Source organism: Nannospalax galili, unplaced genomic scaffold (genome assembly GCF_000622305.1).
Source record: "Nannospalax galili isolate Female #2095 unplaced genomic scaffold, S.galili_v1.0 scaffold263, whole genome shotgun sequence".
In the NCBI taxonomy this organism is placed as follows: Eukaryota; Metazoa; Chordata; class Mammalia; order Rodentia; family Spalacidae; genus Nannospalax; species Nannospalax galili.
The window spans coordinates 171,991-189,266 of record NW_008350402.1 but is presented as its reverse complement, the minus strand read 5'-3'; the positions used below and the strand labels follow the sequence as shown (position 1 = coordinate 189,266).

The 17,276-nt window shown below is 46.1% G+C and overlaps 2 protein-coding genes across 3 annotated transcripts in view; both read left to right on the top strand.

The window, feature by feature from the left end:
• Positions 1 to 8,581, top strand: part of Tdrd7 (tudor domain containing 7) — a 69,357-nt gene extending 60,776 nt beyond the window's left edge. For both annotated transcript variants that reach the window (XM_008847662.2, XM_008847663.3), the window contains exons 16-17: positions 1,264 to 1,424; positions 8,118 to 8,581. In XM_008847662.2, the coding sequence (XP_008845884.1) occupies positions 1,264 to 1,424; positions 8,118 to 8,338 (382 nt within the window). In that variant the 3' untranslated portion in view covers positions 8,339 to 8,581. The remainder of the gene's footprint in view (positions 1 to 1,263; positions 1,425 to 8,117) is intronic.
• Positions 8,582 to 13,227: 4,646 nt separating this feature from the next.
• Positions 13,228 to 17,276, top strand: part of Tmod1 (tropomodulin 1) — an 81,702-nt gene continuing 77,653 nt past the window's right edge. The window contains exon 1 of the mRNA XM_008847661.3: positions 13,228 to 13,257. The gene's annotated coding sequence lies outside the window, so the exon portion shown is untranslated. The remainder of the gene's footprint in view (positions 13,258 to 17,276) is intronic.

Here is a 17,276-nt window from a genome sequence, read left to right as displayed (position 1 = left end):
GAGGGGCAGTTCAACACACGCCATTGAGGTGCCAAGACCACCTCCATAGATTTGAGTGGCAGTGAACAGTCCTGTGGTTGGGACCATAGGACTTTAAACCAGTCCTTCATCTGTTAACCTTGAAGTCTAGATTTTTCTCAATGCTGGTGTAGGCCCAGAGGAGTAATACATTCATATGAACTCATTTCTGATGCCTTGCAAGGGTGGCCTTTTTCCCCCATACCCTTCTCCCCTTTTTCAGGTTCTTTATTTTAGGAGAAGGTTGGATTTTGTGAGGTTGCATGGTTTTTAATATTCTCTTATGGCAAATTAAAATCATCAACTAACTTCTCTCTCTCTCTCTCTCTCTCTCTCTCTCTCTCTCTCTCTCTCTCTCTCTCCCTCTCTCCCTCTCTCCCTCCCTCCCTCCCTCCCCTCTCTTTCTTTTTTTAACAGCATGAACACAAATTGTTAAGGACAGGGAACTCCTGAGTGGGAGGGGCTCCAAGGGAGGAAGACTCTAAAATACTCAACTTTTGCTCTGTCCCCAGCCTGCCACCTCTGGCTTCCTCTTCTATGCCTGCACAGATTCTCCGTTTAGCGTTACTGGGATATCCACTGTCCTTCAAGCTGCTGTCTGCTCTGTTCTGCCCTTATCTCAAGTAGTTCAGCTTCCACTGGACCTGCCTGCATCTTTGCATCTTCTAGACACAAGCCCTGTGCCAACGTGTGGCCATCCCTGCCTCTGGGGGGTGAAGGGTCCCTGGCCTTGTCCTGACCACTCCCCATGGCATGTTTTACTCTTCTTTTTTACTTTTTTTTAATTTTAATTTTTTAAAAATCTTTTTGAGATGGGTCTCCCTGCAGCCCCAGCTGTCCTGGAACTCATTATGTAGACCAGACTGGCCTTGAACTCACAGAGATCCTCCTGCCTCTGCCCCCTGTGTGCTGGGATTAAAGGCGTGCACCACCACGCCTGGCTTATGTTTTACTCTCCTTAAGGAGGGTTGTGCAGGTGTCTCTGCCCTCACTAGCTCCTGTCCTTAAGTAGCTCCATGAGTCATTAAATCTCCTGAATGAGCAGAGTGCATCAGATGAGCCAGTGGCCCAGCAGGCAACAGTAACCTCTGTAAAAAGCATTTACTGTTGCTTGGAAACCCCTGGGACATGAAGTTTTACAGTTTTGATAGCCACCACTTAGTGGTAATTTTTCTTTGAATTATAGAATGTTTGAGTATATATTGACTTTGGGTGTTTTCTTTTTTTAATCCAATGTGCTTCTAGGTGGTACAGGGTGCTTTTAAAAGGAATCCTGACCAATGGGCTGGTGTCTGTGTATGAACTGGACTATGGCAAGCATGAATTAGTCAACATAAGGAAAGTACAGCCCCTGATGGACGTGTTCCGAAAGCTACCATTCCAGGCAGTCACTGCTCAACTTGCAGGTAATTTCTGTGCAGTCTGACCAGCTGCAGTAGTATTTATATTGTCATTTGTCCTAAGGACTTAGCAAGTACAAAATCATTACATTAACCTCTGGAGTTTTGTTATAGCTTGTTTTTCTTTAACTGCTAACAATATCCCAACCAGAATAGGAATCATGTTACTTGTCTTTGATCATCGTTCTCCACCATCAGGCCTGCAGTATCTGTCTTCTCCTCTGCTTTCTGTCTCTGGTTGCACACCTGCTAGATTTCTAAAGCTTCTGTCCTGGTACAGATAGAATATTCTGTTCTGGTTTTCCTCATTAGCTGTTTTCCTCTGTTTGGATATATCATTGCATAGTTTTGCTGATTGTTTTCCCACTGGGGCGAAAAGCATGCTAAGCACATGTACAACTAAGTGACACCCCTGGCCCCTGCTGATTACTTTAATGGGTGTAAAATATTCCATTGAGTCCATCTGTTCCTATTGTTGAACAGTAGCATTGTTTATGCTTTCTATTGTAATGTTAAGAGGAATTCTGCAGCTAAGAATAATAGCAAAAATAAGCAAAAAACAATGCAACTTCCAACCTCAATAACCCAACAGGCAGAGGATTTTATTGCTGTTACACAGTTTTACATAAATTATACATCTACATAGTGGAATACTACACAATCACAAAACATCTGTGGGTTATTTTTATGGACAAGTGAGTTTCCTGTTTGCATCACAACACAGAGCATGCAAGTGTGCAGCCTCAGTGAGTTCACACCAGCTTCTTGACTGTCATTGACATTTGGGGTATTTATTTAATAGATAATCTCACTAAGTTCATACCAGCCTCTTGATTGGCATTGACATCCTGGGTACTTATTTAATAGATGAGGTTTTCCTCTGATCTTTTGAGAAAGTAGTACAGATGTTGTGGCTCCCCTGTAGGCAACTGGTGCAATTCAGTTTCAGCAGAGATCACTGGAAGCTAGCAGGGCTGAGGGAAGGCAGACTCCGCTCTTCCCTGGGCTCTCTGTAGCCTGCCATGATGGGATATGGGGCTTTGTAGCCACTCTGGACCACCTGATCTTTTGCTGCTACCTGAGTCCTCAGCCCTGCCTAGCCTAAGTGTAACTGCAAGAGAAAGTAGTTCTGTCTCTGAGGTGAAAGACCATTAGATATGCAAACTCTTCCTTTGTTTATTGACCAGCCTTCAATGAAAGGCTTTGTAGCACCTCATTTTGAAATATTTGCCATTTTCTCTTTGCCTTTCCACTAGAATTCAAAGGAAATTCTCATAGTAATTGGTTATAAAGCAAAAATGACCCTTTGTACATGGCTTGGCTGCTAGTCTGCTTTGGACTCAAACCTTTTAAGTAGTTTCTTTAAATTAAGTTTGCCCTCTTTTTCCATTTCCACATTCAAGTTTTGCTAGTAGCACATTTTGTCAAACATGGCCATCTCACTGCCAAGAGGCTTCTCTGTGAAGGATGAAGCCCTGGCCCCGTGCTCCCCATCCACTGGTAGGGACTCTGCCAGATGCTGGAGGTCCATCTTCTTGTCCAGTATATATTCAGTGCTATACACTTCTCTTTCAGCCCTGCTTTACCATGTGCTATGGTTGTTGATTCACTGACTTTTTATTTTCATTTAACTAAAAAAATATTTTTAAGTTTGCCTTGAAGTTTCTTCTTGGTCCATGTGTTATTTAGAATTGTGGTGTTGATTCTCCAAGTGTTGGAAGATTTTTCCAGCCATTTTCTGTTGATTTCCAGTGTGACTCCATTGTGGTCTGAGAGCAGACATTGTGTCATGCCTGTCCTTTCGAATTTGTTCAGATATGTTTTATATCCCAGAATGTGGTTATCTTGGTGAAGCTTCCACGTAAACTTGAGAAGAGTTATAATCTGTTGTTACTGGATGAAGTAGTCTGTAGGTGTCACTTAGGTCAGTAGGTTATAGTGCCTTTGCCCTCAGTGTATACCTACTGATTTTATTACTTGCTGGAGTCTCTCTCTCTCTCTCTCTCTCTCTCTCTCTCTCTCTCTCTCCCTCTCCCTCTCCCTCTCCCTCTCCCTCTCTCCTCTCTCTCCTCTTTTTCTCCCTCCATCCCCTTCCTCTCTCTTAGGTTCTATAGATGACATGTAGTTGAATCTTGCTTTTTGATCTGCTCTGACACTCTGTGTCTTTTAATTCATGTATTTAGACTAGTGAAGTTTAAAGTGATTATTAAGGGCTAGGGAGATGGCACATCAGCCAGTTAAGTGTGTGCCTTGCAAGCACAAGGACCTGAGTTTGATCCCTAAAACCCATGTAAACATCCCAGGCATGGTGGCTGCATGCTTGTAAATCTCAGCACTAGACAGAGATGGAAGAAGACACCTATGTCAACTTCTGGCCTCTACGTGTGCACACACACATGCATGTGTACCTGTATACACATGCTCCCACATACGTGGGAACATGCATACGTATCGGCATGCATACCACACACACATACACATGAAAAGGGAACCAAAAAAACTGGTTTTAGTGGTTGCCCTAGGATTTGCAACATACATTCAAGTCCCTTTGGTTGTTTATTTATTTTGGGATAGGATCTCATGTACCCCAGGCTAGTCTTGAACTAACCCGCTGTATAGCTGAGAATGACCTTGAGCTCCTGATCTTCCTGTCTCCACCTCTCAGGTGCTGGGATTACAGTTGTGTACCACCATGTCCAGCCTTAAGTCCGCTTTTATGTGTATGGTGTGAGAGGGGGTGCGTGTGCATAGGTGCACATGCACATGTGTATGCATGCATATGTGAGCCAGAAGATATCAGTTGTCTTCCTTAATTACTCTCACCTTATTTTTTTGAGACAAATCTCTCACTGAACCTGGAACTTACTGATTCAGCTAGGCTGGCTGCCCAGCCAGTGATCCATCTGTCTCTGTCCTTCCTTATGCGGAGATTATAGGTTGTACACTGCCAAACCTGGCTTTTTGCATGGATATTGGGCATGTAAACTCCAGTCCTCATACTTGCATGGCAAGTGCTTTACCAACTGAGCCATCTCCCCAGCCCTCAACTCTGCTTTTAAGTAATGCCACAGCACAACACCTTATAATAAAATGATCCTATAGCAAAATAGTTGTTTCCTCTTGCCACTTACATTGTTGCAGTTATTGGTTACACTTAGGTACACTAGGATTATCAGATACTTTATTAGTAGTATTTAGATCAGTTAGAGTAAGAAAAGTTGTCAGGCACATGCCTGTAATCTCAGCACTAGGGAGACTGAGGCAGGAGGGTTGTGAGTCTGAGGCCAGCCTGGGCCATATAGTGAGTTATTAGAATAAAGTTTGACCTTCACTTACTCACTCTCAGATGTTTTTCCTTTGTTATCTTAGACCCGGGTTTAATTTTTCTCTAGAGAATTTTTCAGCATTTCTTCCAGAGCAGGCATACTACTAGCAGACTCCTCTGGTATTTGTTTCTCCAAGCATCTGTTCCTCTTTCTCTCCTTCTCTTCCTCTTCTGCCCACCGTCTCTACCCCATGTGGTCTGGATTGAACCAGGAGCCTTGTACATGCCAAAGATTTAGTCTGTCACTGAGCTCACCCCAGCCCTGACCTATACTTCAGAAAGGTACTTTTCTAGGATATGCAATTCTAGTCAGTGGGTTTGTTTCCTCTAACACTTCACTCTCTTTGCTTTTGTGAGTTCTGGTGTTAGATGTAAGTCTGCTCTTTGTTCTGATATAACTAAGGTACTTTGACATCTTTCACAACTGTATTTAGATTTCTCTGAAGTTGGATGTGGTATGCTGAGATGTGTTTGGGGACCATTTACTGTGCTTTGTGCTCACTGAGCTTCCTGGGTCTGTGTATGGGGTGATGCTAATTTGAGGACTCTCGCTGATTCAGAGTGTTTCTGTGCTTTTCTCCTCCTGGTCCCCGTCCCCCCCCCCACCTTTGCACTTCTTGGTTGTCCACCAGTTTTTGCTACTCTGCTCTGGGCCTTCTTTCAGTCTGCTCTTTGCTTCTCAGTTTTAGAAGCTTCTATTGTCACATCCAGTCATAGAGAGCCCAGCAAGGTGTTCTCTCCTCTTAGTGTTTGTTGTTTCCAGCATTTCTTTTGTTTTATTTCCTTCTTTAAAATTTCCATATTTCTGTTAAACCTTGGTGCTGAGAATAGAAGCCCAGCCTCACACATGTAAGGCAAGCACTTTCCACTGAGCTAACCCCCACCCCATCCCTCCATGTGTGCATGTAGTCTGCATCTGCTACCCCTTAGCATGCTGATCATGCTTGTTTCTAATTCCTGGTCTGCCCATTCTGCCATTCCTGTTCTGACTCTGGTTCTAGCACTTGTTAGGTCTCTTCAAACTGTGGTTTTGCCTTTAGTATCACTTGTTTTTATGGAAGGTGGACGTGACACACTAGGTAAAAGGCACTCCTATGAACCAGCCTTCAGTGACTTGCGTGGGGCATTTGACCAGGTACCATGCTGAGTCTGGGGTGAGCCTGTGTCTTTTCACTGGGAATTTTACTACTTCTCAAGGGGTCCCAACCAGGGGGAACAGGACGGTTGTAGGCAGGAGCAGGGCTGTGTGAGAACTGAGCATCTCCCTCCCCTAGGTCCACGGGCCCCAGTGAAAACCCAACAGGTCAAGCTCCATGAATCCCCTTGTTCCAGGGATCCTTTAGAACAGAGAGCTTCGCAGTGCTCCTGGTTCCCACCACTCTGGACTCCTCTCATGTACACTGTAAGGACCTGGAGGTCATGCTCTGTGACCCTCAAAGTATAGGGCTCTCCAGGACTGGATCTGCTGGAGAGTTCAGCTCTCGGACTTGCCCACATGAGCCTCCAGCAATTTGTCACTGTTCAGGTTTTGCCACCGCTGGTTCCCTGAGGCCTCTAGGCTCAGTTTTGTACTTGCCTGTCTGTCTCCTTTTGGAAGACAGCAAATTGCCCTTTGACCTCACTTTTCAATTTGTTTCAGATTTTTTCTTGTTAGGATAGAATGATAACTCTTGGGTTCCTTACACACCACCTCATGCCCCAAACCAGAAGTTCTGTGAGCCACTTTGTCTAGGTGCCTTCACCACTGGGAGGCTTAGGTGACATTACTGTGACTCCTGCACAAATCAGGCAGAGGAGAATTCCATGGCCTTTCCTCTGGTGCACACCTTTCTTCACTGTATGTTTCCCACTCAGAGTGAAAAGCCCTGGATTCAAACCCTTTACCATCTCAACATACTCTCATAATTCCCTATGAAATTACCAGCCAATCCCTACTTTACGTTTTGAACTCTGATAAGGTGAATCAAATAAAAGCACAAATGTAAAATCACCTTGTAAACAAAAGCAGGGTACATGAGGTTTCTTTGTACACCTGTGTACATATAGTGTTGCTGTGGGCCCCACCTGCTACCTAGTTCCTTTCCCAGGCTACCCTCTGCCAAAAATTTCTTCCTACTAACTTGGTCATAAGTCACACATGAGCCCACTTGCTGTGTAGACAGCAAGTCTTCTAAAGTTAGGTCTAAAACTCCCAAACCTTTATCTTCTTGGGTCAAAATTTATACTTTACATAGTCTAGTATATGTGACTTAATTTGTGTTAATTAATTTAATGGTGTTTCTTGAAAAGTAGGTTTTCATATATCAGTTTTGTTTAAGATCTTATTTCAGTTTTTCTGTCTCACAAGTTCAGAAGTCAGGGATTTAGAAATGCACAGGACTTAAAATTCATTTGACCTAACCAGTTTCTTTTATGATAGGTCAGCTTAGGCCCAAGACATTAGCCAATTTGCCCAAGATCACAGTACCTGCTGGAAGAATTGTGAGGAGTAGTAACTGGACCTCTTCATTGTGATTCTGTCTTTTCCATAACTATGTAATTTTTTTCCTGTCTTTTTGAGACAGGGTCTCCCTGTAGCCCCAGCTGTCCTGGAACTCACCATGTAGACCAGGGTGGCCTTGACCTCACAAAGATCCTCCTGCGTCTGCCTTCCAAGTGCTGGGATTAAAGGTGTGTGCCACCATGCCTGGCATAACTATGTAATTTTTTAAATATGTTTTTATTATTTTTGTTTTATGTGTATGTGTGTATTTGTCTGCACGTATATTAAGTGCACCTGTGTTATACAGTGCCTGTGGAGGACAGAAGAGAGCATTGGATCCCCTAGAACTGATGTCATGGATGGTTGTTAGCCACCATGCGGGTATTGGGAACCAGACCAGGTCCTCTGCAAGAGCAGCCAGTGCTCTTAACCATTGAGCCATCTCTCCATCCCCAACACTATGTACTTTTTAAAACTTATTCTACACATAGATTATGCAGTGAATCTTTTTTACTCTCTTATTTTTAGACCATAGTGGTGGGGAAAACTTTTTTTAAAATACCATTATTATTATTGATGCTGACATGTTATTCCCCCATCTCCATTTTAAAGCTTACATTTTAGGATATGGGAGTGGTTATTACCTCCTTTTATAAAACAACATGGAAGTCTCAAAGGAAACTTGTACAGATAAAGGCCTATGGAAGTAATACCACTCAGAATAGAAAAACAATGTCAAAGAACATTCAGCAGCCATTTTCCAACATAGGCAGGTCTAAGTTGGGATGCTTAAACTATTTTGGAATTGACTGCACAGTTTTCCCCTCTAATAGATCTAAGAAAGGTGAGAGTGGCCGCTCACTGCTCCCCTCACTCCCTCTCTCTCTCCTAGGAGTGAAATGCAAACAGTGGTCGGAGGAGGCCTCGATGGTGTTTCGAAATCACGTGGAGAAAAAACCTCTGGTGGCGCTGGTACAGGCAGTTATTGAACACACTAACCCTTGGGACCGGAAAGTAGTGGTCTATCTAGTAGACACATCACTGCCTGACACAGATACCTGGATTCATGACTTTATGTCACAGTATCTGGTAGAGTTTTCAAAAATTAATTAATTACTGCTTCTGAGATGTTGACAACTAAGGCAGATTGTTTCCTAAGCAATAACAAAATGTAGGGGGGCTTTTAAAACATCTTATTTTTACTACACGGCTCTGACTGTTGTAGAGAATTGAAAAGAATATGCTTTGTTTGATGAAAGATATTTAACAGGTTTTGTTTAACACAGTTGACTTTTCAAGGAAAATTGCCCTTGAATTATTAATATAATATTAGAATAAAATGTTTCTCAATATAAACCCAACTACCTTGTCATCTTTGGACTTTCTGATCTTAAGATGAAAATTTCTTTTTCACAAATGTTGTCTATGTCCCAGTGCTGGGTTCTCTAGCAAATTGAGAACTTTGACATAACTCTGCTCCACTCTAGTGTAAGGATGAGTCTCAAAGCAAGCGACCCAAAGCAGAGGACTTATCGTGAGTCTCTGGCACATCAGCACTGTTAAGGGGCAACAAGGCACACCACTGTACTCCCCACCCAAATATTTTTTTAAAATTTAATTACATTTATTTATTTGTGTGTGTGTGTGCACACGTGTGCGCACACACACACGCACACATGTGGAGGTCAGAAGACAGCTTGCAGGTTGGTTCTGGATCCTTCTCCCAGGTATATCTTGGGGTTCAAACTCAGATCATCAGACTTGGCAGTACATGCCTTTACCCATTGAACCATCTCACCAGCCCTAACCTTAATTCTTCTTTTTAATATTTTATTTATTATTGTTACTTTGTGTATGAGTATATTGTATGTATATATATGTATACCCATGTCATTCAATGCCCGTGGAGGTCAGAAGAGGGCATTGGATTCCCCTGGAATTGGAGTTACAGTTGTTAGCCACTGTATGAGTGCTAGGAATTGAACTCAGGTCCTCTGGCAGGAGCAGCCAGTGCTCTTAACCACTGAGCAATCTCTCCAAGCCCCTCAACCCAAGTCTTGAGTGACTTCTTGTTGCCTAAAGTCCAGACTCAAGACCCAGGCCTTCCACATCTCCCTCCTCAACCTTGTCTTCCACACCTGCATCCAGCCACATGGACCATTATCTGAGCCCTGACTATACTCACTGCATCCAAGACATCTAAGACTACTTAAAACAAGACTTGTTCCCCTATAAATCATGCTTATTCCATTCCCTCAGCCTGGGATTCATTCTCCCACTACCGTTTTATGCAGACCGTGGCCCCTTCCCTGGTGCCCTTTTCTACCCCAGTATTCCTTGTACTTTGTGTTTTTGACTGAAACAAGCTCTTGCTGTGTAGCCCAGCTAGCCTCAAACTTGAGATCCTCCTGCCTCAGCTTCCCAAGTGCTGAGATTATACCAGGCCCAGCTCTGCGTTGTAGTTTGGTCTGCCCTTCCTGATGCCCTCACCTCACTGCACTTCCTAGCACACAGCTAGTTAGTTGTCTGTGTGTCAGTCATCTCAAGGTTGTGAGCTCCTTAAAGGAGACACATCTTATTCTTTTATCGAGTAGACATCATAAATACTTGACATCTACTTCTAGTGAATAGGGAAGTAGCCTTAATTTGTTCTGCCTAACAACGTGCATGCCATCCACACTCCCCCATTGCTGATTTCTGGCTTACCCTTGTGACATCATGGAATATGGAGTTTGGAAGAAGATGCACTTTGGTGGCTCTCATGACCCTGTATAATGGTCATTTCCTGTGTCATTCACATGGACAGCATGACATTTTTCACAGTTTAGCATGTGCTGGCTAATTTGTGGGCAGATGGATTAGCACTTGGATGGATTTTAGGTTTTAGCAATGGTTAAAGATGAGGTGGGGAAGCCCCAGACTAAGTGCAACATTGGGAGCGAAGAATTTTGAAGACATTGAAGTTCTTAATGAGAATTATTAGTACAGACAGCATAGATACAGCATACAAGGGAAGTCAAGTCTAAGGTCAAGAATGATACCCTTTACCCAGTTTGAGTAGAAAATGTAAAGTTTGGCTTGAAACCAGGCATGGTGGCACACCCTTTAATCCTAACATTCCAGAGGCAGAGGCAGGCAGATCTCTGTGAAATAGAGGCCAGCCAGGTCTACACAGTGAGTTGCTGGCCAGCCAGGGCTTCAGGGAGACCCTGTCTCAAAGCAAAAGTTTGGCTTGAACATACTGACTTTGGGCTAGGAGACCTCTGTTGAAGACACTCATGATCTATTGGAAATGTGGAATGGACTTCAGGGGAGGAAACCAGGCTGGTAATAAACATGCTTAACATCATTTGATTTTGAGAAACGTAGGAAAAAAAGTAACAAAGAGAAAAAGACTAGATTTTTAAATGTTTTTCATCTTAAGTATGTATAAATTATCTCTAGGTTTTAAAAATTTATATTTAACATTTTCAACTAAACTGATAAAAATTCCATACTTATACAGGTGATTAAAATAATTAATGATGAAATAAAATTTTTTCCAAAACATAAATGTTTAAATAGATTAAGGCAGTGTTAATGGTGATCCCTTTCTTTAACAAAAAGGGCAGAAATCCACAAAGTATCTGCAACTAAGGAAGAAGTAGTTTCTATTTCATTGGCTTAAGAAATGTTTCCTTTTTAAAAAAAAAAAAAAAAGGCAGTTTTGTTTGTTGGTATAAGTATAAAATTAATGTGTTGCTGAGGTAGTTTGACAAGCAAGAGAATTCTGGCCTCTGCCTTATGTTGTCCAAAGTCAGTTCCAAGTGAATTGGAGACCTTGATGTTAGAAGCTAAGGTGGGAAAGTAGCATAGGACACCTTCATAACCCAGAGTGAGGAACAATCCTAGACAGGACCCATAGCCAGAGACCATATTAAAACTAAGAACAGGTGTTCATCACAAGGCAAAGAAGGTGAGGCACAGAGTGGGAGTGTATTGTTATATTCATTACATAGATACAGTTATATCAGCGTACATGTAACTTGATATGTATATTTATTCAATAAACAAAAAAAGGGCAAAAATAAAGAAAATCCAACTGTCTAATTAAAAGGTGTCAACTTAGATGGGCATGGGGAAATGCTGATCTGAACCTCAGTGAGATGCCATTTCTCCCAGACAGGCTACAGTGTTTCAATCCTTGTCCAATCCAAGTGCTGTTGAAGATGTCAACTGCTGCAGGTACTATACCTCCTCAAGAGTCCAGGCTCCAAGGCTCTAGGCTTCAACTGAGCCAGCACCTTTGAGGCAGAGGCAGGTGGATCTCTGTGAATTTGAGGCTAGCCTGGTCTACAGAGTGAATTACAGGCCAATCAGTGCTACATAGTGAGACCCCGTCTCAATTTTTTTTTTTTAAAAAAAAAAAAAAAAAAAAAAAAAAAAAGAGTCCAGGTTCATCTGTCCTAGAGCTTAGACATACTCTGACCCAGCACTTCCCAAGGCATGTGTGCACCTGTACAGAACCAAGAAAGAATGGTCCCAGCTGAGCCATTTATAATAACCTGAATTGCCATTAATATAGTAAAATGCACTTTAAAAATATCACATATTCATATGGAAATACCACATTTGGAATATTCGTATGGCAAATTCAGAAAATAGAAATTCTGTAACAGTGAGAAAGACTAAACTACAGGGGCATGAAGTATCACAGATGAACCTCAGGGTTGAGCGAGAGGTACATGCTTGAGAGCAAGGACAGGGTGACCAGAAGGGTCAGAAGGAAAGCATCCTGGGAGGGAACTGCGACAGAGGCACAGGCCGGCATCCTCCCTGCTAGTTAGCTTGCACAGGTGTTCTTAAAGTAAAATCATTCACCGGGCTGAAGAGATGGCTCAGTGGCTAAGAGCACTGGCTACTCTTGCAGAGGACCCTGGTTTGATTCCCAGCACCCACATGGCAACAAACTGTCCTTAACTCCAGTTCCAGGGGAATCCGGAGCCCTCTTCTGGCCTCCGTGTCCCAGGTGCGCTCACATATACGCAGGCAATACACTCATACACATAAAAAATAATAATAAAGAATATATATATAATAACAATAATAAATACTTTTTTTTAAAGTAAAATTGTTCATGTGTGTAATCAAATGTTTAGGTCCATCTGAAATAGTAAATTGCTGCTTTATTTTAAAATATATAGCCACATATCCCATGAAAAGAGCATTCTAATAGAGAGCTTTGTAATATGGAAATGCATCTTTGTTTCCAGTGCCAAATGTTTGTCCTTAAGACTCTACAGCTCTGAGTTATTTCTTCCGGGTCTCCCTCACCAAAAACACCTTCGTATAATCAAACCGAGTTGCCTCCCAGTGCCCATTTGGATTCTTTAGTATGAGCCGTTTGTTTATTAAGACACTTAAAATTTCAGTTTGAGGTTAAGTGGCTTGTTCTGGAAAACACATTAGCCTTTTAAGAAAGTGGAGCCTGTGGTTATTTTAAGTGGATATTTGGACACTCCAGTCTCTGAGCTCTGAAAATGCGTTCGATTCAACGTTGGAGTTGCGTGTTCACAAATGATGGCTATTAACGCTTGGGTTAGTTCCAGACCTGGCCGGCCTGCTGCGAAGATGGGACAGGTCGCTGCTTCAAAGCAAGGGAAGGTGCAGCCAGGACAGTGATAAATTTCCTCACCGCAGGAATCACAATCTGCCCACCTTTGCACGGGAACCTCCAACGTGGCTTAAAATACTCCCGGGACGAGTCGGGTGGAAAGGAGCCCTAGGCTCCGAGCGACACTCACTTGGCTGCGATCCCCCCCAGCGGGTGTCGCTCCCGGCCTGGGGACCGCGGTGCGCCCGGCGCCCCCGGTGCGGCGGGAGGGCGGGGAGGTAGCGGGAAGGGCGGAGCGCGGTGACAGCGCAGGGCGGCTACGCCCCCGGCTCCCACCCTCCTCGGCTGCCCGGGAGCTTGTCTAGCCCTGGGTTCTGCTCTCTGCCCGCCGCCCGCGCACACCCCGCCGCCGCCCGCGCCCGCGCCGCCCCGCGTCCGGGTAAGCCCCCTGTCCTCCCGGGGTGCCCCTCGGCCTCGCGGGGCTCCCTGCCGCCGCGCTGGGGCGCAGCCATATCTGGGCAAAATATTCAGCTGTCGCCGCCGCCGGAGAGAAGGGACTGAGCGTGGCTCCCTCTATAAATAGCCACCGACTCGGGTGGCCTTCGGGGCTGCGGGACCCGGGGATCGGGGTCCCCAGCCTGGTCGCCGGCGCTCCTGTCCCGGTAGCCTGGTGCGCGCGGCCCTTGCCGGGGCGCCCTGGGCTCTGGCCCTCGGCACCGGGTCCCGGATCCAGGGAGGGACCCTGCGGAGCCAGTGTGGGCGCCCGCCGCCCCCTGGACTCCGCGCCCGGGCGCCTCGCGGAGCATCGCTACAGCCGGCCGACCGCGCGGCCTCTGCGCTCCAGGGACTTCGGAACCGCGCGGGCGGGTGCAGGGGAAAAGTTTCCCAAAGTGCGGGCGCTGGCCAGGTTTAAAGCACCGCAGCACGCGTGTTCCCAGCCAGGTGGAACAGGAAAAGCTTGTAGGCAGGAAGCCGCCTGCTGCCTCCAGCTCGTGCGGTGGCCTAGGCAAGCCCCCTGCCTTCTCTGGACCTTGGCGTCCCCATTTGTAGGGTTAAGTCGGGGTCCTGAGAGGGGCCCAGGCCGAGTCCTGAGAGCAGCAGGCGAACTCAGAACTGCCGGGTGCTCTCCCCACCTGTTCCCGCGTTCCGGGCCGGGATGCTGTGACACAACTGCGGAAGCCAGAGCCTTTGGTGGCCCTGGGAGCTTGAGTGGTGTCCTCCTAGAACCGAGGTCGGTGCACTCCCAGGAAGCGCGCCCGGGGCGCGTTTTGGCATTTCTGCTGAGTAGCCAGCAACATCTTGGCAAAACAGCAAGTGACCAGATGAGCTGGGCAGACTCAGGGTCCATTCCAGTGTTCCCTGGCCTCAGTCTCCCCAACTGCGCGGCAGGCCCCAGTGACCACCCTTGGAACCGCCGCGGCCTTGCGCCTTCCTCCACCCGGTCCTCTGCCAGTAGGGATCCTCTGCTGTGCTCACCGCCCTCAGTGAGACTCTTGAAGGGCACCTGATCCCAACAGAGCCAAATCCTAAACCCAGGTCCTGGGCCGTCAGGAGTGCACCCCGAGAGCCCATCTTCCTCCCCAGGTCACCGCCATTTTGGTGTCCCTGAAAGGCCTCAGAGCCCCCTGCTCAAGGTCACGGCCCCCCACACACCGGGGCTGCAATCTCATTCGGCTTTCTTGTCCTTTCCTGGCCCTTCCCTGGCTGGTCTAAGGACCCAGCGAGCTCCTCTTTGGTGGTCTGCTGCGGGTCTGGGGCTTTCCCTGGCTAAATAGTGCACTCAACCGGAAGCTACCTGGGTTTTCTCTGAGGCAGTCTCAGAACTTAACAGATAAAGGGATGATGGTGAAATGAAGCCAAATAGTAAGGTTCCCACCAATTTCAAGCCACACAACAAACAGACAGAGGACTACTGTCACTTGAGTGCATTATCTCAAATGAGCTAGTCTCACACAGTCCCACGGTTTAGATGCCTGCCTGTTGGCCTTTGAGTTCTTAGCATCCTAAATGGGAAGCCGGAGTTCTCTAAAAATAGCCTCGCCCCACCTTATCAGCGTCTCACACCTTCTCCCTTGCCCAGGGCTCTTTCCCGCAGCCTAACTCACAGAAAACGGACTAGGTAGTGTCAGTTCTGAGTAAGAAGGGGGATGGGCCTGATCTGGCTCCAGCCCCAGCTCTGCCACCCACCCAGTGTGACCTTAAGCAATAACCTGGCGGACCAGATAGTGTTTAGTGAAGACTAGGTGCAGAGGACTGGGCATCTTCCAGGAAGTCTTCTAGCATGAGAAAAAATGAAGTGCCAGGGAGGAGATCTGGGGTGCCCACCCTGTGAAGAGGACCCAGGAGTGGGGGAAATGTGGCTTTCCAAGAGCCTGGAAGAGAGGTGGGCAATGACAGTTACTGCACAAGGACAGAGTGGTAAGAAATGGAGAGAGGCTGTGGGAATGAGGAGTGGGCATGGGTAACCCAAGTTACAACATAGCAGAGCATTCAAAAACAGGACCTGCCGGTGACCCAGCCTACCTGCACCTTGGTTTCCCCGTCTACAACAAAAATAACAATAGCAGCCACTTTATTCAGGCCTCAGTGAGGACTGGTACTGGGCAAGCCCAGAGCCTAGAGCCAACCCTCACAAAGATGCTGGTAATGTGAGTGAGGGGCAGAGGCAGGAACCGAAGTAGAGACAGCTTCCTACTCTTTGTCAGAGCTTAGATGAGAAAAGAGCTAAGGAGGCCTGGGGACAGGGCAGAGGGGAGGCCTGTGTTTATGGGATGGAGATTCTGATAAGAGGTAAAGGAAAAGCCAGGGGAGACCACAGAGTTTAAGAGAATCTGTGGACTGTGCCCACGGCAGGATTGAGGTCCTTCCTTGATGACCTGCCACATGTCACAGACTCTGCATGTGGCTTTCAACTTTTGGGACTTGGCTGAAGCAAAAAGGGGTAAAATGAAGCAGGTCAAGGTTTGAGGACCCAGGTCCCCTGACCAACTTTAATATTCGCAAAGAATGATGGTGATGAGCCATGAAGGGTAGTTTGACCCTGCCTGGGGGCCTTGTGACCCTAGCTTGCTTATTTCTGAAATGATGTCATCTATTGATGACGTCTGCTGAGCCTAGTCGCAGGGCTTCTTCCAGTCAGTGTTTTGATTTTTCACTCTTACTAATGGACCAGTCCAGGCTGCCAACATCTCTATAAAGAGGCCATTTCCCTTCAGGCCAGTGCACCAGCTAGATCAATTATCTGGCTGCTAGGAGCCATTATCAATTTAAAGCTGGGGGCCTGCTTCTTTGGAATAACATGAATTAGATTGCACAGTGCTAAGGCCATCTCTCTTTCCTTTTGTTTTGTGAAATCGTCTTGATTTATTATGATAGCAATTAACTTTTGGTTGTTCTCAATGATAGTGAAAGAATGAGCTCATTGGAGTCAACCTAGGACATGGTCTAGAGTCTTCAGAGTTAGAAGGTGCTGGGTTCTTGTCTGATAGGAAAACTAAACAAATTCCCTTGTTTCTTCCTTATGTCTTTTTATGAAGAGGAGCTTTGGGAAAGAGCTCCATATTATAGAAAAAGGAAAGGGGGGAAGGAGACACGTCTGAGGCCCGTGTCGCTGTCTTGTTCATCCTCCCAGGGTCCTCAGATACCCTTTGCTCTGGGGATATTAGGGTGGTACCTCAGAACTGTACCTAGAGATGACTGTGGTGGGTGGTGGCCATGGTCATTGGACACATGGTCCCATGCCTAAAGGGGCCAAGGAAAGCAGAGGTGCCTCGTGGCCTCACTCTGGTGGACCCATCTTTTTGCCGGCCCTTCCTATGCTGTTGACTATTTCTAATGTCCCATGCCATCTCAGTCCCCTTTACCCATCCCACAACTCTCAAGTTCTTGTGTCTAGCCTGGCCTACTCTCCTCACCCCAAAGACAATTGTGGCTTCTACCTTTTGAACAAAGCCAGTAGTGGATCCCAAAGGTGTTTCAGCCTCAACAGGCTCAGCTTCAGGCTTTCCTGTCAGTCCTCTTCCTATGTTCTCATCTTGCTTACCAGTCACACCATCTGCCCAGGCACCAAACCGGAATCTCCCTTGCAGTCACCCAGTGCTGTTAATTCTACCTTCCTCAATGCCTCCTCTCCATCCTTATGCCCACACGCACCGCTCCAGTCAAGGATTTACTCATTTCTTCTCTAAGCTATTATTGGAGCCTCTTAAAAATTGGTGGTAACACCTGCCCTCTTGATCAAGAAGGCCATGAAGACCCCACCAGATGGACTTGAACCAGTGTCCAGTCTACAAAGAGGAGGGTCAACACAGAGGAAACATTTCCTCCATGCTTCCAAGCAAAGCCAGCCATGGTCGAGCAGGACCTTTGACTTTTCTTCACATAGACGGAACTGGTAAAAGAAAGGAGCCAGGGCCTCCTCCCAAGCCCATGTAACCCCTGAGGAACAGATCCTCAAAT